Genomic DNA, 22991 nt, shown 5'->3' on the forward strand with positions numbered 1-22991 from the left:
TAGAGTATAAAGAGCATTAGCACTAGTTCTCTACAACGGGTTTGCCCTTACCTTTCTGGTCAATGTTGTGTCAGATGCTTGCTCATAGAAATAGAATGAACAGAACAGGCTTGGAACCTCTAACCCTGGCAATTTTACTGGTAAACTCATGGGTACACTCGCAATGGCTGACTGGTATTGTAATGCAATCATTTCCATGGTAATTTTTTTATTTTTGTAAAAAAAATGTATTCCTCCTTTATTTAATCAGGTAGGCTAGTTGAGAACAAGTTCTCATTTACAACTGTGACCTGGCCAAGATAAAGCAAAGCAGTGCGAAACAAACAACAACACAGAGTTACACATGGAATAAACAAACATACAGTCAATAATACAATAGAAAAATTCTATATACAGTGTGTGCAAATGAAGTAGGATAAGGGAGGTAAGGCAATAAATAGGCCAGAGTGGCGAAATAATTACAATACAGCAATTAAACACTGGAGTGATAGATGTGCAGAAGATGAGTGTGCAAGTAGAGATACTGGGGTGCAAAGGAGCAAAATAAATAAAATAAATAACAGTATGGGGATGAGGTAGTTGGATGGGCTATTTACAGATGGGCTATGTACAGGTGCAGTGATCTGTGAGCTGCTCTGACAGTTGGTGCTTAAAGCTAGTGAGGGAGATATGACTCTCCAGCTTCAGTGATTTTTGCAGTTCGTTCCAGTCACTGGCAGCAGAGAACTGGAAGGAAAGGCGGCCAAAGAAGGAATTGGCTTTTTGGGGGTGACCAGTGAAATATACCTGCTGGAGCGCATGCTATGGGTGGGTGCTGCTATGGTGACCAGTGAGCTGAGATAAGGCAGGGCTTTACCTAGCAAAGACTTATAGATGACCTGGAGCCAGTGGGTTTGGCGACAAATATGAAGCGAGGGCCAGCCAACGAGAGCATACAGGTCGCAGTGGTGGGTAGTGTATGGGGCTTTGGTGACAAAACGGATGGCACTGTGATAGAGTGCATCCAATTTGCTGAGTAGAGTGTTGGAGGCTATTTTGTAAACGACATCGCTGAAGTCAAGGATCGGTAGGATAGTCATTTTTACCAGGGTATGTTTGGCAGCATGAGTGAAGGATGCTTTGTTGTGGAATAGGAAGCCGATTCTGAATTCTGGATTGGAGATGCTTAATGTGAGTCTGGAAGGAGATTTTACAGTCTAACCAGACACCTAGGTATTTGTAGTTGTCCACATATTCTAAGTCAGAACCATCCAGAGCAGTGATTCTGGACGGGCGGGCAGGTGTGGGCAGCGATCGGTTGAAAAGCATGCATTTAGTTTTACTTGCATTTAAGAGCAGTTGGAGGCCATGGAAGGAGAGTTGTATGGCATTGAAGCTCGTCTGCAGGTTAGTTCACAGTGTCCAATGAAGGGCCAGAGGTATACAGAATGGTGTCATCTGCGTAGAGGTGGATCAGAGAATCACCAGCAGCAAGAGCGACATCATTGATGTATACAGAGAAAAGAGACGGCCCGAGGATTGAACCCTGTGGCACCCCCACAGAGACTGTCAGAAGTCCGGACAACAGGCCCTCCGATTTGACACACTGAACTCTGTCTGAGAAGTAGTTGGTGAACCAGGCGAGGCAGTCATTTGAGAAACCAAGGCTGTTGAGTCTGCCGATAAGAATGTGGTGATTGACAGAGTCGATAGCCTTGGCCAGGTCGATGAATACAGCTGCACAGTATTGTCTCTTATCGATGGCGGTTATGATATCGTTTAGGACCTTGAGTGTGGCTGAGGTGCACCCATGACCAGCTCAGAAACTAGATTGCATAGTGGAGAAGGTACGGTGGGATTCAAAATGGTCGGTGCTGTTTGTTAACTTGGCTTTCGAAGACCTTAGAAAGGCAGGGTGGATAGATATAGGTCTGTAGCAGTTTTGGTCTTGAGTGTCTCCCCCTTTGAAGAGGGGGATGACCGCTGCAGCTTTCCAATCTATGGGAATCTCAGACGATACGAAAGAGAGGTTGAACAGGCTAGTAATAGGGGTTGCAACAATTTCGGCGGATCATTTTAGAAAGAGAGGGTGCAGATTTTGCAGCTCTTTCAGAACATCAGCTATCTGGATTTGGGTGAAGGAGAAATGGGGGAGGCTTGGGCAAGTTGCTGTGGAGGGCACAGAGCTGTTGACCGGGGTAGGGGTAGCAAGGTGGAAAGCACGGCCAGCCGTAGAAAAATGCTTACTGAAATTCTCAATTATTGCGGATTTACCGGTGGTGACAGTGTTTCCTAGCCTCAGTGCAGTGGGCAGCTGGGAGGAGGTGGTCTTATTCTCCATGGACTTTACAGTGTCCTAGAACTTTTTGGAGTTTGTGCTACAGGATGCAAATTTCTGTTTGAAAAAGCTAGCCTTTGCTTTCCTAACTGCTTGTGTATATTGGTTCCTAACTTCCCTGAAAGTTGCATATCGCGGGGGCTATTCGATGCTAATGCAGTACGCCACAGGATGTTTTTGTGCTGGTCAAGGACAGTCAGATCTGTAGTGAACCAAGGGCTATACACCTGCATTGCTTGCTGTTTGGGGTTTTAGGCTGGGTTTCTGTAAAGCACTTTGAGATATCAGCTGATTTAAGAAGGGCTTTATCAAGAAATTTGAGCAAGTGGCAATGGTGAGAGACTTGCTTCTGGAAAGGTGGATTTTTAAAAGTAGAAGCTCAAATTGTTTGGGCACAGACCTGGATAATAAGACAGAACTCTGCAGGCTATCTCTGCAGTAGATTGCAACTCCACCCCAGTTGGCAGTTCTATCTTGTCGGAAAATGTTATAGTTAGGGATGGAAATTTCAGGGGTTTTGGTGGTCTTCCTAAGCCAGGATTCAGACACGGCTAGGACATCCGGGTTGGCAGAGTGTGCTAAGGCAGTGAATAAGACAAACCTAGGGAGGAGGCTTCTAATGTTAAACCTCTCTAGGGTATGTGAGACGCTACCGTCCCACCTGGCCAACATCCAGTGAAATTGCAGAGCTCCAAATTCAAAAACAGAAATACTCAAAATAAAAATTCATAAAATATACAAGTGTTATACATCGGCTTAAAGACTAACTTCTTGTTAATCCAACTGTTGTGTCAGATTTCAAAAAGGCTTTACGGCGAAAGCATACCATGTGATTATCTGAGGACAGTGCCCAGCACACAAAACATTACAAACAGTTACCAGTCAAGTAGAGGAGTAACAAAAGTCAGAAATAGCGATAAAATTAATCACTTACCTTTGATGATCTTCATATGGTTGCACTCACAAGACTCACAGTTACACAATAAATGTTCGTTTTGTTCAATAAAGTCCCTCTTTATATCCAAAAACCTTAATTTTGTTGGTGCATTTTGTTCAGTAATCCATTGGCTCAAAGGCAGTCACAACAGGCAGACAAAAAATACAAAAGATATCAGTAAAGTTCGTTGAAACATGTCAAACAATGTTTATAATCAATCCTCAGGTTGTTTTTAGTCATAATAATCAATAATATTTCAACCTGACAATAGCTTCGTCAATATAAAAGAAAAACAAGAAAGGCGCGCTCTCGGTCGTGCGCAGAAAATTGCTCTGGGACTTCCCACGGTCCACTCACTCAGAGTGGTCTTACTCCCTCATTTGTCAGAATACAAGCCTGAAACAATTTCTAAAGACTGTTGACATCTAGTGGTAGCCATAGGAAGTGCAGTCTGAGTCCTAAGTCATTGGATACTGTATAGGCAGTCAATGGAAAACTACAAACATAAAAAAAACACTTCCTGGATGGATTTTTCTCAGGTTTTTGCCTGCCATATCAGTTCTGAGAGTGTTTTCTATCCAAATCTACCAATTATATGCATATCCTAGCATCTGGGCCTGAGTAACAGGCAGTTTACTTTGGGCACGCTTTTCATCCGGATGTCAAAATACTGCCCCCTACCCTAGATTACCATGCATGAAACCAAGGCTTTTACGGTTACAGAAGTCAACAAATGAGAGCGCCTAGGGAATGGGAGTGGAGCTAGGCACTGCAGGGCCTGGATTAACCTCTACATCACCAGAGGAACAGAGGAGGAGTAGGATAAGGATATGGCTAAAGGCTATAAGAACTGGTCGTCTAGTACGTTCGGAACAGAGAGTAAAAGCAGGTTTCTGGGCACGGTAGAATAGATTCAAGGCATAATGTACAGACAAAGGTATGGTAGGATGTTAATACAGTGGAGGTAAACCTATGCATTGAGAGATGATGAGAGAGATATTGTCTCTAGAAACATCATTTAAACCAGGTGAGGTCACCGCATGTGTGGGAGGTGGAACTAAAGGGTTAACTAAGGCGTATTGAGCAGGGCTCGTTGAAATGTTAACCAAAACAGCAATGGACAAGGCATATTGACATTTGGGAGAGGCATGCATAGCCGAGTGATCATAGGGGTCCAGTGAGTGGCTCTACGGGCCAAAGATACGGCGATTCAGGCAGCTAGCGGGCCGGGGCTAGCAAGCTAGCAGAAGGGCCTTAGAGGGACGTCGTGACGGAAGAAGTCTGTTGTAGCCCCCTTGTGCTGTTACGTCAGGAGACCAGTCGTCGTGGATCAGCTGGGCTCCATGTGGTAAAAGGGTCCGGGCCAATTGGCAAAATAGGTATAGTGGCCAAAGAATTGGTCCGATGGGCCTCTATCAGTCCGATATGCTCTAGACAGCTAGCGGGCCACGGCTAGCAGGCTAGCAGATGGGCATTCAGGGGATGTCGCGACGGAGGAGCCAGTTGAAAAACTCCCTCGGGCGAATTACGTCGGTAGTCCAGTCGTGATGGGTAGGCGGGGGTCCAGGCCAATTGGCAAAATAGGTATTGTAGCCAAAGGAGTGGCTGATGGACCTCTTCAGCTAGCCTTGAGTTGGGCCTAGCAAAGGCTAGCTCCAGGCTAATTGGTTCTTGCTTCGGGACAGAGACGTGGCCACTCGGATAGCAGCTAGCTAGCTGCGATGATCCAGGTGAAAAGGTTCAGAGCTTGCGGTAGGAATCTGGAGATACGGAGAAAAATAAGTCAGATTTGCTCTGGTTTGCGTCACACTGTGCAGACTGGCGAGAGTGTCCGGCTAAAGGTAGCTGATGACCGCTAGCAGTGGCTAGCTGACTACTAGCTAGTAGCTAGTTAGCTGGCTAGCTTATGTTGGGGGTTCCGGTTCAAAGACTAAAGAAAATAACAGATCCATTCCACATTGGGTGAGGCGGATTGCAGGAGAGTATGTTGAAGTTGAGGTTAAGAAAAATATTTAAAAAATATATGCAAAAAATATGTATAAAAAGATATATACACAGGACACGACAAGACGAGGACAAAAGACATCTGACTGCTACGCCATCTTGGATGTAATGTAAAATGTTTGTTCAAATTATGTTAACTGATGTGGCTCATATAATGGAATGTATTTTTGTAATGTCAGTTGAGTTGAATCAACAAATCACAGCACAGATTGATGGGTACACTTCCTACTTTTACTTCCTGTTTTTACTTCCTGCTTTGCTCCAATGGGTTTACTCAAAATGGCTGCCAGTCCACCCATTATGCCATCATTGACTTGAATGGGGATGTCCATTCTATTTCTCTGTGTTTGCTCCTCTGTTACTGTATTCAAGATGCATTATACAAGTTTTGTATAATTTTAGCCAGTAGCTTTGAAAGTACTGCTCACGAAGCAAAACGGGTCCCCGAAAATGTTGCACAATCGTTTACTACGTCATCCATTTGCTGTATGTTACATCCTTTTTTTGGTGCAATTCCTATGATATGTTACGAATCCAATTCATACAATATTTTACGCATTTGTTGTGCTTAAGGTCCCGCTCAATTGCTTTAAGAAGGTGTAGTAAGAAGCAGCAGTATCCTCTCCCTCTCAGCAGTGGTTTCCCCTAGAGCAGGAACTAGCACACCCGGGGAGTTACCATGGCTGTTATTGAGGAAGGGGGAATTCAGGAGGCAATCCTCGCAATCTTCACAGCTCTAGGTTGTGGGAGCTGTTGAATTTTTCATTACAGAAATCCTCTCATGCATGGAGGGGACATTGTAAGACATGCACACTGTGTCTGTCTTCATGCTGATTCACATGTTTAGCTGTAACAGATGGGATATAAACAGCTTTGTCTTCATCTAAATAGTTTCAATACTTTCATCTTTCCTCTATCTCAAAATGCCATTTGACTTTAGAAATAATGAATAAATACATGTAAAACAATGAATAAATACATGTCAATGGATATGCTGGATCCAGGAAGGGATATAACCATATACATTGCCTTCAGAAAGTATTCATACCCCTTTACTTAGTCCACATTTTGTTGCGTTACTGTTGAATTAAAAATGGATTCAATAGATTGTTTTTCTTACCCATCTACACAAAAAAACATGACAAAGTGAAAATATGTTTCAATACATTTTTGCAAATTTATTGAGAATGAACACCCCTGAGACGATACATGTTAGAATCACCTTTGGCAGTGATTACAGCTGTGAGTCATTCTGGGTTAGTCTCTAAGAGCTTTGCACACCTGGATTGTACAAATTTTCCCATTATTGTAAAAAAAATCCTCAAGCTCTGTCAAATTGGTTGTTGATCATCGCTAGACAACCACATACATTTGAAGTCGGAAGTTTACATACACCTTAGCCAAATACATTTAAACTCAGTTTTTCACAATTCCTGACATTTAATCCGAGCAAAAATTCCCTGTTATAGGTCAGTTAGGATCACCACTATATTGTAAGAATGTGAAATGTCAAAATACTAGTAGACAGAAGGATTTATTTCAGCTTTTATTTCTTTCATTACATTCCCAGGGGGTCAGAAATGTACATACACTCAATTAGTATTTGGTAGAATTTGGCTTTAAATTGTTTAACTTGGGTCAAACGTTTTGGGTAGCCTTCCACAAGCATCCAACAATAAGTTGGGTGAATTTTGGCCCATTCCTCCTGACAGAGCTGGTGTAACTGAGTCAGGTTTGTAGGCCTCCTTGCTCGCACACGCTTTTTCAGTTCTGCCCACACATTTTCTACAGGATTGAGGTCAGGATTTTGTGATGGCCATTCCAATACCTTGACTTCGTTGTCCTTAAGCCATTTTGTCACAACTTTGGAAGTATAATTGGGGTCATTGTCCATTTGGAAGACCCATTTGCAACCAAGCTTTAACATCCTGACTGATGTCTTGAGATGTTGCTTCAATATTTCAATATATCCACATACTTTTCCTCGCTCATGATGCCATCTATTTTGTGAAGAGCACCAGACCCTCCTGCAGAAAAGCACCCACACAACATGATGCTGCCACCCCCATGCTTCACGGTTGGGATGGTGTTCTTCGGCTTGCAAGCCTCCCCCTTTTTACTCCAAACATAACGAAGGTCATTATGGCCAAAAAGTTATATTTTTGTTTCCTCAGACCAGAGGACATTTCTCCAAAAAGTACGATCTTTGTCCCCATGTGCAGTTGCAAACCGCAGTCTAGCTTTTTTTATGGCAGTTTTGGAGCAGTGGCTTCTTCCTTGCTGAGCGGCCTTTCAGGTTATGTTGATATTGGACTTGTTTTACTGTGGATATAGATACTTTTGTACCTGTTTCCTCCAGCATCTTCACAAGGTCCTTTGCTGTTGTTCTGGGATTGATTTGCACTTTTCGCATCAAAGTACGTTCATCTCTAGGAGACAGAACGCATCTCCTTCCTGAGTGGTATGACGGCTGCTTGGTCCCAAGGTGTTTATACGTGCGTACTATTGTTTGTGCAGATGAACGTGGTACCTTCATGTGTTTGGAAATTGCTCCCAAGGATGAACCAGACTTGTGGAGGTCTACAATTATTTTTCTGAGGTCTTGGCTGATTTCTTTTGATTTTCCCATGATGTCAAGCAAAGAGGCACTGAGTTTGAAGGTAGGCCTTGAAACATCCACAGGTACACCGCCAATTGACTCAAATTGTGTCAGTTAGCCTATCAGAAGCTTCTAAAGCCATGACATCATTTTCTGGAATTTTCCAAGCTGTTTAAAGGCACAGTCAACTTAGTGTATGTAAACTTCTGACCCACTGGAATTGTGATACAGTGAATTATAAGTGAAATAATCTCTCTGTAAACAATTGTTGGAAAAATGACTTGTGTCATGCACAAAGTTGATGTCCTAAACGACTTGCCAAAACCATAGTTTGTTATCAAGAAATTTGTGGAGTGGTTGAAAAACGAGTTTTAATGACTCCAACCTAAGTGTATGTACACTTACGACTTCAACTGTATATACAGTACCAGTCAAACGTTTGGACACACCTACTCACTCAAGGGTTTTTCTTTATTTTTTACTATTTTCTACATTGTAGAATAATAGTGAAGACATAAAAACTGTAAAATAAAACATGGAATCATGTAGTAACCAAACACTATATTGTAGTAACCAAATAATCATGTAGTAACCAAATATATTTTAGATTTTTCAAAGTAGCCACCCTTTGCCTTGATGACAGCTTTGCACACTCTTGGCATTCTCTCAACCAACTTCATGAGGTAGTCACCTGGAATGCTTTTCCAACAGTCTTGAAGGAGTTCCCACATATGTTGAGCACTTGTTGGCTGCTTTTCCTTCACTCTGCAGTCCAACTCATCCCAAACCATCTCAATTGGGTTGCGGTTGGGTGATTGTGGAGGCTAGGTCATCTGATGCAGCACTCCATCACTATTGGTCAAATAGCCCATACAGAGCCTGGAGGTGTGTTTTGGGTCATTGTTCTGTTGAAAAACAAATGATAGTCCCACTAAGTGCAAACCAGATGGGATGGCGTATTGCTGCAGAATGCTGTGGTCGCCATGCTGGTTAAGTGTGCCCTGAATTCTAAATAAATCACAGACAGTGTCACCAGCAAAGTACCCCCACACCATCACACCTCCGCCTCCATGCTTCCCCGTGAGAACCACACATGCGGACATCATCCGTTCACCTACTCTGCGTCTCACAAAGACACAGCGGTTGGAACCAAAAATGTCAAATTTGGACTCATCAGACCAAAGGACAGATTTCCATCGGTCTAATGTCCATTGCTCGTGTTTCTTGGCCCAAGCAAGTCTCTTCTTATTGGTGTCCTTTAGTAGTGGTTTCTTTGCAGCAATTCGACCATGAAGGCTTGATTCACGCAGTCTCCTCTAAACAGCTGATGTTGAGATGTGTCTGTTACTTGAACACTATGAAGCGTTTATTTGGGCTGCAATCTGAGTTGCAGTTAATTGCCGATTTCTGAGGCTGGTAACTCTAACGAACTTATCCTCTGCAGCAGAGGTAACTATTGGTCTTCCTTTCCTGTGGCGGTCCTCTTGAGAGCCAGTTTCATCATAACGCTTGATAATTTTTTCGACTGCACTTTAAGAAACCTTAAAAGTTCTTGAACTTTTCTAGTTGACTGACCTTGATGTCTTAAAGTAATGATGAACTGTCTTTTCTCTTTGCTTATTTGAGCTGTTCTTGCCATTATATGGACTTGGTATTTTACCAAATAAGGCTATCCTCTGTATACCAACCCTACCTTGTCACAACACAACTGATTGGCTCAAACGCATTAAGAATGAAAAAAATTCCACAAATGTACTTTTAGCAAGGCACACCTGTTCATTTAAATGCATTCCAGGTGACTATCTCGTGAAGTTGGTTGAGAGAATGCCAAGAGTGTGCAAAGTTCTCATCAAGGCAAAGGCTGGCTAATTTGAAGAATCTCAAATATAAGATATATTTCTAGTTTAACACTTTTTTGGTTACTACATGATGTTTTATTTAATAGTTTGGATGTCTTCACTATTATTCTACAATGTAGTCAAAATAAAGAAAAACCCTTGAATGAGTAGGTGTGTCCAAACTTTTGACTGGTACTGTATATCAAATATATAGATTTATATTTTTTAAATGCATTTTCCTTTATTATTTTCCCCTAACCCTATGGTCCTTCCCCTCTAAGTCTACCATCCCTCCCCATTTTTATTAATTTGTGAAAATATCTAAAAACACAATTCCACTTTGACATTATGTGGTATTGTAGGTAGGCCAGTGACACAACAAAACAAGGAAAAATTCAAGGGGTGTGAATACTTTCTCAAGGCACTGTACGTCTTGAATTATTTCTATATATTTTAGATCTATTTGCTTTGCCGTAAAGTCTCATTCAACATTTTAGTCATTTAGCAGACTCTCTTATCAAGAGCGACTCACAGTTAGGGCATTCAACTTAAGATAGCTAGGTGAGACAACCACATATCACAGTCATAGTAAGCACATTTTTCCTCAATAAAGTAGCTATCAACAAAGTCAGTGTGAGTAGTAAAAGATGAAGTGCGAGTGTTAGTTCATGAAAGGCGAGGGTGTTCGTTTTTATTTGTATTGTTTTTTTGGGGGGGGGGTGTATTTTTTGTGGGAGTTTTTTTTTGGGGGGGGGGTATTTAAGATACTCTTTAAAGAGTTAGGGTTTCAAACATTTTCAGAAGATGGACAGGAGCTCTGCTGTCCTAGCATCAACGGGAAGCTCGTTCCTTCCTTGACCTGGGTTCACCTTACATTTTGATTGGTTCTCGGAGGTGGAGCAAACGAAACTCATAGCATAGAAAAAACATAGTTATTGTGATGCTGTGTAGTACAGAGGCCATTTAGATTGTTATGTTTGTCATGATCAATTACCAGGATTATAAAATTCTCTGGAGTGCAGATTGCCTACAGTACTTCATGGACTTCTGGTAGATTCAAACTAAGTTAATCAAATATTTTTCTATTTCAAATACCCATAATTTGTTTCCCAGCCAGCCCAGTAAACGTATGAAACCTCATTAGTAGAATATATAGGCCGTGTTCATTAGAATGGCGCATTCATTAGAATACTGTGACCCACTTAAGGTAGGGTTCACTTTGCCGGGATTATATATTTTCCTTTCCACTTACCAGATATTATTGCTGTCAGAGGTCTTGATGATAACAAATGCTGTTGTTGCGGCCTCCAAGTGATTGTTCCCTCTTGTGCTTTTTATCCTTCTAGCTGTAGTTGTGGAGAAAAAAGAAGCAGTAACAACAGTCTCAGGAAAAGTGGACGGTGACAAGGGGGAAAAGAAGACCAAGGGCAAGAAAGAGGGCAAGGGTGCCAAGGAGGAAAAGGATGATGAAAAGGAGGGATCAATTAAGAAAAAAGGAGAAAAAGGTGAAAAGGAAGGAGGAAAGAAAGGAGAAGCAAGTGAAGTAAAAGGGAAGAAGATGGAGAAAGGAGGAGGTGATAAAGGAGGAGGTGCAAAAGGAGGTGCAAAGGGGGGAGCCAAAAAAACTCCTGTGAAAAAGTGAACACTGGGCCCGAAACACACATTTATTTTTTTACTCGTCAATTTTTTAATACTTTTTGTAAATATGGAATGCGTATAATATTGTATATAATGAGAATAAAAGTACATATTAATTTCTTCAACCTGTATGTAAGTTCTTGTTAGAACAAGAACATAATTACTATAGGATTGCAGTCATGTTTCAAATTCAATGAACACTTCAGTTACAGTACAATTGTACATTTTAATGTCTTATTCACAATACAATGATGAACATTAGATTGGAATTTTATTTTATTTTAAACACACATTTACAACATTGACTTCACTCACCGACATTGAGTGAAATCAACCAGGTATGGTGTGTCCTATTTCAAACTCAAACAGTCACACCCTCTCTACACATGGCATAAAGACTATTAATGAAAAATACCAACTCCTATCTCCTTGAGGACGGACACATTTTCAATTTAAGATAAATAAAAAAACATTGACAATATCATGTAATTTTTACTTCAATGAGAGGTAATTTTCAAAAAATGAGTACAATATTAGCTCTGTTAAGTATTGGCCTGTTTACATACTGAATTAAAAAACAATACATTTACATGATACAATCAATAAATCAAATGAAATGTTATTGGTCACATACACATATTTAGCAGATGTTATTGCGGATGTAGTGAAATGCTTGTGTTCCTAGCTCCAACAATAGGAAATATAATAGGGTATTAAAGTGCTCAAATATTTTTTTAAATAAATGTTTTCCTAATCAACACTGGCTCTAGCATTGCCCCCTCCGAATCAAACAGGGACAGTTAAAGCTCAGACGGGCATACCTACAAAACATAATACTAATAATACACCCAAACTTATTTACTTGCCAGTGGCATGTTTGTTGGCTGTAGGTTGGTTTAAGATAACCACTGTATAAGATAATGGGGATATTCTACTGTATTTTTCATTTTCTTGTTGGTTTAGATGGCATCTTTAGGTAACACTTTCTCTAATGGTATCCTTACATCACGCTTATATCACGCGACAGATCTTTGTGAGGCAGAAAATGATCTCCGCCTTTATATTTAGCTCTACTCTTCAGTATAAAAGATCATGTGCCCTAACCATATAAGACCATGACAATAAATAGAAATAGCAAGCCACACAGAGATCAGAAATTAAACGTACATTGGGATGGACAGGGTTGAAAACCTATATGACCTATTGGGACGGATTGGAATGAAACGTTCATTGGGATGGACAGAGTTGAAAACCTATATGACCTATTGGGACGGATTGGAATGAAACGTTCATTGGGATGGACAGAGTTGAAAACCTATATGACCTATTGGGACGGATTGGGAATGAAACATACATTGGGATGGACAGAGTTGAAAACCTATATGACCTATTGGGACGGATTGGGAATGAAACATACATTGGGATGGACAGGGTTGAAAACGTATATGACCTATTGGGACGGATTGGGAATGAAACATACATTGGGATGGACAGAGTTGAAAACCTATATGACCTATTGGGACGGATTGGGAATGAAACATACATTGGGATGGACAGAGTTGAAAACCTATATGACCTATTGGGACGGATTGGAATGAAACGGACATTGGGATGGACAGGGTTGAAAACCTATATGACCTATTGGGACGGATTGGAATGAAACGTTCATTGGGATGGACAGGGTTGAAAACGTATATGACCTATTGGGACGGATTGGGAATGAAACATACATTGGGATGGACAGAGTTGAAAACCTATATGACCTATTGGGACGGATTGGGAATGAAACATACATTGGGATGGACAGGGTTGAAAACGTATATGACCTATTGGGACGGATTGGGAATGAAACATACATTGGGATGGACAGGGTTGAAAACGTATATGACCTATTGGGACGGATTGGAATGAAACGGACATTGGGATGGACAGGGTTGAAAACGTATATGACCTGTTGGGACGGATTGGGAATGAAACATACATTGGGATGGACAGAGTTGAAAACCTATATGACCTATTGGGACGGATTGGGAATGAAACATACATTGGGATGGACAGGGTTGAAAACGTATATGACCTATTGGGACGGATTGGAATGAAACGGACATTGGAATGGACAGGGTTGAAAACGTATATGACCTATTGGGACGGATTGGAATGAAACGTTCATTGGGATGGACAGGGTTGAAAATGTATATGACCTATTGAGACGGATTGGGAATGAAACGGACATTGGGATGGACAGAGTTGAAAACCTATATGACCTATTGGGACGGATTGGAATGAAACGTACATTGGAATGGACAGAGTTGAAAACCTATATGACCTATTGGGACGGATTGGAATGAAACGTACATTGGGATGGACAGGGTTGAAAACCTATATGACCTGTTGGGACGGATTGGAATGAAACGGACATTGGAATGGACAGGGTTGAAAACGTATATGACCTATTGGGACGGATTGGAATGAAACGGACATTGGGATGGACAGGGTTGAAAACGTATATGACCTGTTGGGACGGATTGGGAATGAAACATACATTGGGATGGACAGAGTTGAAAACCTATATGACCTATTGGGACGGATTGGGAATGAAACATACATTGGGATGGACAGGGTTGAAAACCTATATGACCTATTGGGACGGATTGGGAATGAAACGTACATTGGGATGGACAGGGTTGAAAACCTATATGACCTATTGGGACGGATTGGAATGAAACGTACATTGGGATGGACAGGGTTGAAAACCTATATGACCTATTGGGACGGATTGGGAATGAAACATACATTGGGATGGACAGAGTTGAAAACCTATATGACCTATTGGGACGGATTGGGAATGAAACATACATTGGGATGGACAGAGTTGAAAACCTATATGACCTATTGGGACGGATTGGAATGAAACGGACATTGGGATGGACAGGGTTGAAAACCTATATGACCAATTGGGACGGATTGGAATGAAACGTACATTGGGATGGACAGGGTTGAAAACCTATATGACCAATTGGGACGGATTGGAATGAAACGTACATTGGGATGGACAGAGTTGAAAACCTATATGACCTATTGGGACGGATTGGGAATGAAACATACATTGGGATGGACAGGGTTGAAAACCTATATGACCTATTGGGACGGATTGGAATGAAACGTACATTGGGATGGACAGGGTTGAAAACGTATATGACCTATTGGGACGGATTGGAATGAAACGTTCATTGGGATGGACAGGGTTGAAAATGTATATGACCTATTGAGACGGATTGGAATGAAACGGACATTGGGATGGACAGGGTTGAAAACGTATATGACCTATTGGGACGGATTGGAATGAAACGGACATTACGTGTTGGGACCTTGGCATCTTTACACATAGCCTGGTGAATGAGTCTGTTTGTGCTTTAGCCAACTCCTCTCTGTGTTCTATGTGTTCATTCATTTTCATGCCAAACATACAGTAAGGCATGACAATGCTAGAAGAGTTGGCTACAGCAAATACTGTACTGTATAGGACCAGGCTACTTGACACTATCTAAAAGACACACATCCTGCTTCTGTGACAAACTAAGAAACAAATACTTTTAATCCTTCACTTCACTCCGTGAACATTGTCTGGAAAGCGAACTGCAGTGTGATGGAACAGAAATGTGAAGTGTAACTAGACATATTTTCGCAAAGTGTATACTTCAGGAATAAGGCCTGAGAATTTGTGGTATATGGCCAATATAATATACCACGGCTAAGGGCTGTTCTTACGCGCGACGCAACGCGGAGTGCCTGGACACAGCTCTTAGCCGTGGTATATTAGCCATATATCACAAACCCCAGAGGAGACTTATTGCTATTATAAACTGGTTACCAACGTAATTAGAGCAGTAAAAATACATGTTTCCTCATACCTCTTGGTATATGGTCTGATATACCATGACCTTCAGCCAATCAGAATTCAGGGCTCAAACCACCCACTTTATAAATGTGGATAAAGAGTAGTGGGGGAGGGAACTGTAGGGCCAAAGTGTATACATGTGGATATACAGTAGCGGAGTGCAATTGAGTTCTTGACTCCCATCAACCTAAAGTCAATCAACTGCCACATTCACAGAATTACATGTGAGTATAGTGTAAATAGCTGTCTAATGTTATGTTATTACCTCTGAAAAGCATTCTACTGAAATCTTAACTCTATAGTCCTGAATCCTCATACAGTATGTTGTCCCTCACCTACAGTATATATCCAGTTTCTATGTTTTTACCACTAAATACAATATAAATCATTCTACATTTTCAACACCCCTTAACATTTTCAACAGTCTGTACAAATATCAAATTATAGTTCTAATATATTTACATGACCTTTGATGCTATTTTAGCTCACAGCTAGAATGGATTTTATTATCATTGTAAACATTGTGACTTCTATGCAAATGCATACATACTGTATATACAAAAAGAGCAGCAAAACACTGGACTATATAGAACATAACAGTTGTGTGCTATTCAGTTCTGGTGTTCCTTCATACCGTCTCTTCATAAGTCTCCCTGGGAATTCTCCTGTGGAATTTGAGAATCCCTTGGAATTCCTCATCTAATTAACATTCCGTATTTTTTTCTATTTTTTTTTACTGTTTTCTGCACCCTGAGTTTTGGAGAGGGTGCCTCCCTTTAAAACGTTAATAAAGTAGTTTTCTACAATTACATTATATAATAGCTATTTTTTGTCCTCTTAGAGCTGTCTCTACCACTCCATTTCTCCCAAAACTTAAGGTCCAATGCAGATGTTTTTATCTCAATAACAAATCATTTCTGGGTAACACTGATTGTTTTCAATTAAAATGGTAAAAATGAAAACAAAATTCCTTCTTAGCAAAGAGTAATTTTTCAAGCAAGAATGTTGCTAGGACTGTCTGGGAGTGGTCTGAGTTGGGAGGGGAAAACTGAAAACAAGCTATTATTTGCAGAGAGGTTTGGAACTCTCTTTCTTATTGGTCTATTAACTAACTTACCCCATGGTGATATTGCCAGGCAGGCCAAAATTCCATCTAACCAAAACAGGTAGAAATTTCAGGCGGTCTTTTCAAACGTCTTACATTAAAACGGCATTATCATAATTTTCACAATTTTACAGTATTATCCCAACCTCAGAGTGTGGAAATATATATAAAACGCAGGAAAATCACGTTTTGACTCCAATGGGCTCCAAGTTTCGGTTCCTTTTGTGGCAATATATATTGTGAAATATAATATTATTATTGAAGAATGTAATCATCAACACATCATGGAAAAAGCATAACCTTCCATAGCCATTGAATATTAGGATAGTCTCTTTTAAATAGCAAAAATACAAACTGTACAAAAAGTTGATACTCATGGGGAAAAGTAATCCATTGGGCCTTTCTCCATATAAATCAACTCTAGAAGCCAGCACACCTCTGAAACTACAGACTAGCTCCAACTGATGCACTAGAATGGAGGGTTTAGAGGACCTGAGTTTTATTCCCTTTTAGCTACATCAAAGTGGGTTGGGTCATCTCAATTTACATCCACATTTCCAAACAAATTGAAACGTAGTGAGATCTCCCCAACCACGCAGGCAGAATCAACTGCAGCCAGGCATATTCTCATATCACTAGGAGTGCCTAATGTAGCAGATGTGAGCTAGTGAGCTGTATGCTAACTTAGCCATCTGCTACACTAACATAAGCTAACATGCTCCTGCCAGAATGAGGACCTATAGTATACCGTTGACACCTTCAGCCACAGGACCTGTGGACAATCAATGCTGTCTGTTTCAGGTCAGACACATTAGCCTACTGTTCATCCACAGACCATGGTTGGTATTCATCCATTATAAAGTACTTGCTGCAACACATTGAAGGCAGTGAAATAAAATCAACTGAGAAGCTTGACTGGTCTATGTGGTGCTATGTTTCATGGGAAGATCTCAATTGCATACTCCTCGCATCCTCTCTCCTCTTCTCCTTTTCAAAACTCATTGGATGAGAAAGCCAGAGGTCCCTCTGGAGACGAGGCGAGAGGACACAAGGAGTATGTAATTGAGATTTTTCCCATGACTCATTCCTACAGAGATCGTCCTTACAGTGGAGGCGCTATTGGCTGCCTGAAGGTCACATGACATGACCATCTCTCGCAAGAGATCACATGATTGTCACATGACGGTCTCCCGCTCCTCCTCCACTACAGGTGAGGGTTTCTCCTCCTCAACAGAGTGCGGTGTCACGTTACTGGATGGCTGCTCCTCTTCGGGAACATGTAACTCCTGTCCTGAGGAAGGGATGGAGTGCTCGGAGATGGAACCATTCTTCACGTACCCCGGGAGATTCCGGTGCCCGTTGACGGTGACGGGGCCCCCAAGGCGCGTGGTCAGGTGCAATGCCAGGGGCCCCCGGGCAGTGACGTTGGTTACACTGGTGTGAGACACCATAGGTCCATAACTATACGTGTTACTGCCACTACGGGCTTTACGTTTAAAGTCCAGGGCTAGTGTCCTCCTGCTCCACGATTTCTTCATTTCCGCTTGGACCTAAAGATGGAAAGAAATGAGATTGTCACTAATTTCCGGACTATTAAGCACACCTGAATATAAACCGCACCCACTGAATTAAAAAAATACATATATTTTGAACATAAATAAGCCGCACATGTCTATAAGCCGCAGGTGCCTACCGGTACATTGAAACAAATGAACTTTACACAGGCTTTAACGAAACACGGCTTGTAACAAAAATAATTAGGCTTTAACGAAACACGGCTTGCAACAAAAATAAATAGGCTTTAACGAAACACGGCTTGTAACAAAAAATTCTAAATTAGCAGTAAGCATTAGTTGTCTTTTTGCACTGAGTCAATTCCTCACGCTGCTGTTTCCAACGTCTTATCATCGACTCATTAAGACCAAGCTCCCGTGCAGCAGCTCTATTTCCTTTTCCAACAGCCAGATCAATCGCCTTCAACTTGAAAGCTGCAACATATGCATTTCTCCGTGTCTTTGCCATGATGAGGGTGACAAAATGACTACCGTAATCAGAATGATGGGAAGTTTGAGAGCGCTCGATTTAATCTAAACAGTAAACAAAAAAGTTGTTTGACCTTAACCCGTTCGGCAATTTCATTGGTCTAATGAAAGCTTCATGCCGCCAAAAAACTGAGCACGTCACAGAATTTGTTTTTTTGGAGAAAAAAAAATGTAAGCGAGAAAAATCCATATATTAGCCGCGTCATTGTTTAAGCCGCGAGGTTCAAAGCCTGGGAAAAAAGTTGTGGCTTATAGTCCGGAATTTACGGTAAATAGATCTAATCTACTGTGACATACAATAATTGAGTCTCAGGTGTGTGCTTGCTGTGACTGCAATTTATCTTGAACATTATATTATCTTTCAGGATTACATATTTTGTCTTAAATAAAATACTATAATGAGTCATTGTGGACATTTTCACAGAAATATATTAACAAAGTTGTTCAAAGTAGTCCTTACCTCCCCATTGCAGAAACAATATATAATTGCAACAAAGAATCCCTGAAAAGGATAAAAAAACATGATTACATTTTTGCTTAAGCCTCAAAGTTCACAGGTTGACCTGTGCATCTATCCAGAGCACTCTGGAAGAATGCCATGCAATCTAAAGTGACTTCTTCACGTCATTGATACCAGCTGCTTACTCTGAAAACACTGAGCTGTGCTCTCTTAACTCATCACAGTTTAATCACAACTCAATAGCTAATTATGTGTAGCACACCACTAGAACAGATGCAGTGCCCCTTAGTGGATCTTTTTAAAGTACTGTAGTAGCCCATCGTTTCAGATCCATTGCTGGCTGCCTGTGACTAAACCCATATGCAGTAGTATATTCATTCATTCTTTCGTTCGTTTGTTCATTCATTCATTCGTTAATTCGTTCATTAGTTTGTTCATTCATTCATCCATCCATCCATCCATGCTGTACAACATAAGTCGGTACCTGGAATGAATTGAATAGCATCTCATAGTGCATCTGTATCTGCCATGGGACTTCAGTCACTTCAGTATAAGGCATGGCCATGAACACTATGTAGTGGACACCAAACAGTGGCATCAGGACCAATGTAGACTTCAACAGTTTCCTGAATAAATACAAGCAAATGTTCATACGATAATTTTTTATTTTTTCTTACAATCCACACTGAGTGAACAAAGCAGATCAGCTTCCTAATATTGAGTTGCTCCCCCTTTAGCCCTCAGAACAGCATTCTTTGGGGCATGGACTCTACAAGGTGTCAAAAGTGTCAAGGTGTCAAAAGCGTTCCACAGGGATGCTGGCCAATGTTGACTCCAATGCTTCCCACAGCTGTGTCAAGTTGGTTGGATGTCCTTTGGGTGGGGGACCATTCTTGATACACACAGGAAACTGTTGAGCTTTGAAAACCCAGCAGCGTTGTAGTTTTTGACACACTCAAACTGGTGCGCCTTGCACCTACAACCATACCCCTTTCAAAGGCACTTAAATATTTTATCTTGCCCATTCACCCTCTGAATGGTACACATACACACTCCATGTCTTGTCTAAAGTCTACACTGATTGAAGTGGATTTAACAGGTGACATCAATAAGGGATCATATCTTTCACCTGGTCAGTCTATGTCATGGAAATACATAGATTGTCATGTTTTGTACATTTTGTACACTATTTATTGGCATTTTGCCCCATTGTTCATAAAACATTTTTTGCCAGCTACAAAGACCATCTACTGTACCTTTTATCTACAGTGCTGTCCAGATTTCAATGTGATTATTATTATTATACTTTTAACATTTATTTTTAGATTTACTGTGCGTGACATTTATTGTAATGAGGAGATTAAGTTTGATATTATCATGGTCATTCACTGCATTATGCATTTTCATACATAATATGTGTCACTGACATTACTGGTGGCATGTTTTGGTGTGATAAAGATTCTATATTTCTATCAGCATGCTGGAGATAAAACAGAATACACATGTATATAAAGAATAAAATGTCATGATAAAGCAGTCAGGGAAGGATGAGCAGTCAGTCAGAGTAATGCTTCTTACCTGTACTGCTGTCTTGTGTCACATCTACCAGCATTTGTCTCTCGAAGTTTAGTGGCCAGAACTCGTATTATATTCAGGAACAGCATAAAATTCACCTTTGAAAACAGAAAATTACACAATGTAGAACACCAAGGCTAAATCTCTCAAAAAGCAAATGGTGGTCATAGTGGTAAGTAATTGTGGTAAGTAAACATGTCAATCGAAAACGTTAAATGCCATTACGCCAATTAAGATTTTCAATTGACATGTTTACTTACCACTATTGCTGTTAGAATGGGCACTTGTACGATCCACTTCAGATTGCCTGCACTTAGGTCCCAGCACCTGCAAGTGATAAACAGGGCATTTATGAAAAACTAATACAGGTAGGTATAATTGTTTAACTGATCGCTTTCAGGATCTGATCTGTTTCGGTTTATCCTAGTGTAGCAACAACACATGGGGACGTTGGCAGTGCTTCCAGTCTGTTCCTAGGCTCTGAGTCCTAGGCTGGAATTCTATCCAACCAGCCATGGCAATGTTTACACATGGTCCTTGTACACAAACTACTGCCTCCGTACACACATGTCCTACCCTGAAAACTGTCAGAATCTACCTGTGAGAGGTACTACTGTGTAAATACTGCAATGCGTGTTTCTAAGAAATTGAGGATGTACACTCACACCCTTAAATGTTCTAAGAATCTAAGAGGATTCTGGAGCACGCTCTAAGGTCCTGTTTCACATTCCCATGAAAGATTCTGGCAAATGTACAGTACTATGTGTTTAGAGCTGACATCATCAATAACGAATTGGGATTTTAGCGCAGTACTTACTCTGTGTCTGCCAAGGTGGCTCTCACACTCGCCCACACTGTCACAAACATAGCTGGGACCCCTGTAAATCAACAACAACAAACATAAAAAAGATCTTAAAACAACTAAACAGCCGAGACCCCTACAGAACAGAGCATCATTATTTGCAATCACACAAACAATGATTCAAAAACAAAATACAGTCATTTTCTTCTAATTATCATTGTGGATTCAAGTCAAAATTACCCTTGTAATATACTGCTAATATAATGTCGTTTTTCGGGATTCTTGCAGCGAGGCAATTGGGTGACACGGCATCCACATTGTATGCGCTGTGCTTACATAACAGATACGCACAGTGTGTACAATGCAGGAGCCGTACAGCCGAGTTTTCTGAGCTCTTCTTGAGTTCTGATTATAGTTGTACTCACACAGCATGTGTGAAACCAATGAATTGTAGATAATTGTGGAATCAACAATATTATCAGCTTTCTACTAAACCTTCCTCGAAACCTTATAACATTGGAATGGCTTTTGAAATTGATTGATTAATACATCTGTCTGGGAAAGTACGTTTAGCTTATTTTTTTACTTCATAGCAGTGAATCTGCAGTAAAACCTCCAAAGAATTCTGTGACCACTCACCCCATCCAATTAGAGTGAATCCCCAGAGGTACTTCCTGTCTGAGAAGAAGGTCATGAAGATGAGGCTGTGGAGGTACAGACCCTCTACTAGGATCCAATAGTAGTTGGTAGCCAGGAAATATAGGAACAGGGTCACTGCCACCTTACAGCCAATCTAAAGGAAACACAACAGACAAATACATCAAATATACTGAACTTACTAAGCATCCTTAAATACAGCAGCCTATTTCATGGTCACAAGCACCTGTAGATGAATGAGTAATGACTTCCAACACCTTGAGACCTAGGCACTATAAGGTTCTATCTGATCTTTAGATGGTTTTTCACATCTCTGTGAAGTAAACATTTTGAAAAAGTACATTTTAAGTGAAAAAAAATTATATCTGCATGAACCAATTTGAACTTTATGATATAAGGTTCTATCTGCAATCCAATCACAGGCCTGAACAAATACAAAACTAATCAGAACGCATGTCTCTGCCATCTCCCTCTAAGTATGATCTAGGCTAGTCTAGCCAGCAATAATGGCACGCAAGCAAAAAAAAACAACAATGTCAGAAATCTTACAGTAAATGATATCACATCGTTGTTCAGTGATGACAGTAATTCATCTGAGGATCATAATAAATGTCTTAATGTATCTGATGATGTGTTCTGACTCTATCTTGATACAATAGTGTTATTCTATCATGTATGCTATTCAAATAGCTACAGTCTTCTTAAAAACGGAACATGTCTAATTCAGAAGTGTCAGATCGAACCTTATGGCTGAACCCAGATTGACATTTCAGAGCCATAAGGTTATATCCGTGATTGCACCCCCATAAAGACACGGATTTACAAATGTCTCAGGATTTTTATACTCTGCACTTTAGGTACCTTTAAGCTGAGGACCTTAATGAGTAACAAAAGAAGAATTCACTACAATACAGTTCTGAGATCTGGCATGTGAAAACTTTTATGCTCAATATCTCAAAACTATGCTTTGGGCAGATAGAACCTTGATCACACCGACAGCATCATTGCGCAAAATGGTACGCAGCAGCATCTGGATATGTGTGAAACAGAAGTTTAACATTCACCTTCTGCTACCATTTCTGTCGAGCCGTCTACGCATACATTTTGACGCATACGTTC

At 40.7% G+C, this 22991-nt stretch overlaps 2 protein-coding genes across 2 annotated transcripts in view; one reads left to right on the forward strand and one right to left on the reverse strand.

The window, feature by feature from the left end:
• The window catches only part of LOC115156435 (transmembrane inner ear expressed protein-like), a 45226-nt gene extending 33889 nt beyond the window's left edge, over positions 1–11337 (forward strand). The window contains exon 4 of the mRNA XM_029703864.1: positions 11042–11337. Coding sequence (XP_029559724.1) covers positions 11042–11337 — 296 coding nt within the window. The remainder of the gene's footprint in view (positions 1–11041) is intronic.
• A 4610-nt stretch (positions 11338–15947) lies between these two features.
• Positions 15948–22991, reverse strand: part of LOC115157207 (parathyroid hormone/parathyroid hormone-related peptide receptor) — a 65666-nt gene continuing 58622 nt past the window's right edge. Inside the window, exons 7-13 of the mRNA XM_029705267.1 lie at positions 21855–22008; positions 21231–21291; positions 20674–20740; positions 20417–20511; positions 19323–19464; positions 18839–18880; positions 15948–17886 (exon numbers count right to left, since the gene is read on the reverse strand). Coding sequence (XP_029561127.1) covers positions 17512–17886; positions 18839–18880; positions 19323–19464; positions 20417–20511; positions 20674–20740; positions 21231–21291; positions 21855–22008 — 936 coding nt within the window. The 3' untranslated portion in view covers positions 15948–17511. The remainder of the gene's footprint in view (positions 17887–18838; positions 18881–19322; positions 19465–20416; positions 20512–20673; positions 20741–21230; positions 21292–21854; positions 22009–22991) is intronic.

Source organism: Salmo trutta, chromosome 21, assembly GCF_901001165.1.
Source record: "Salmo trutta chromosome 21, fSalTru1.1, whole genome shotgun sequence".
NCBI lineage: Eukaryota > Metazoa > Chordata > Actinopteri > Salmoniformes > Salmonidae > Salmo > Salmo trutta.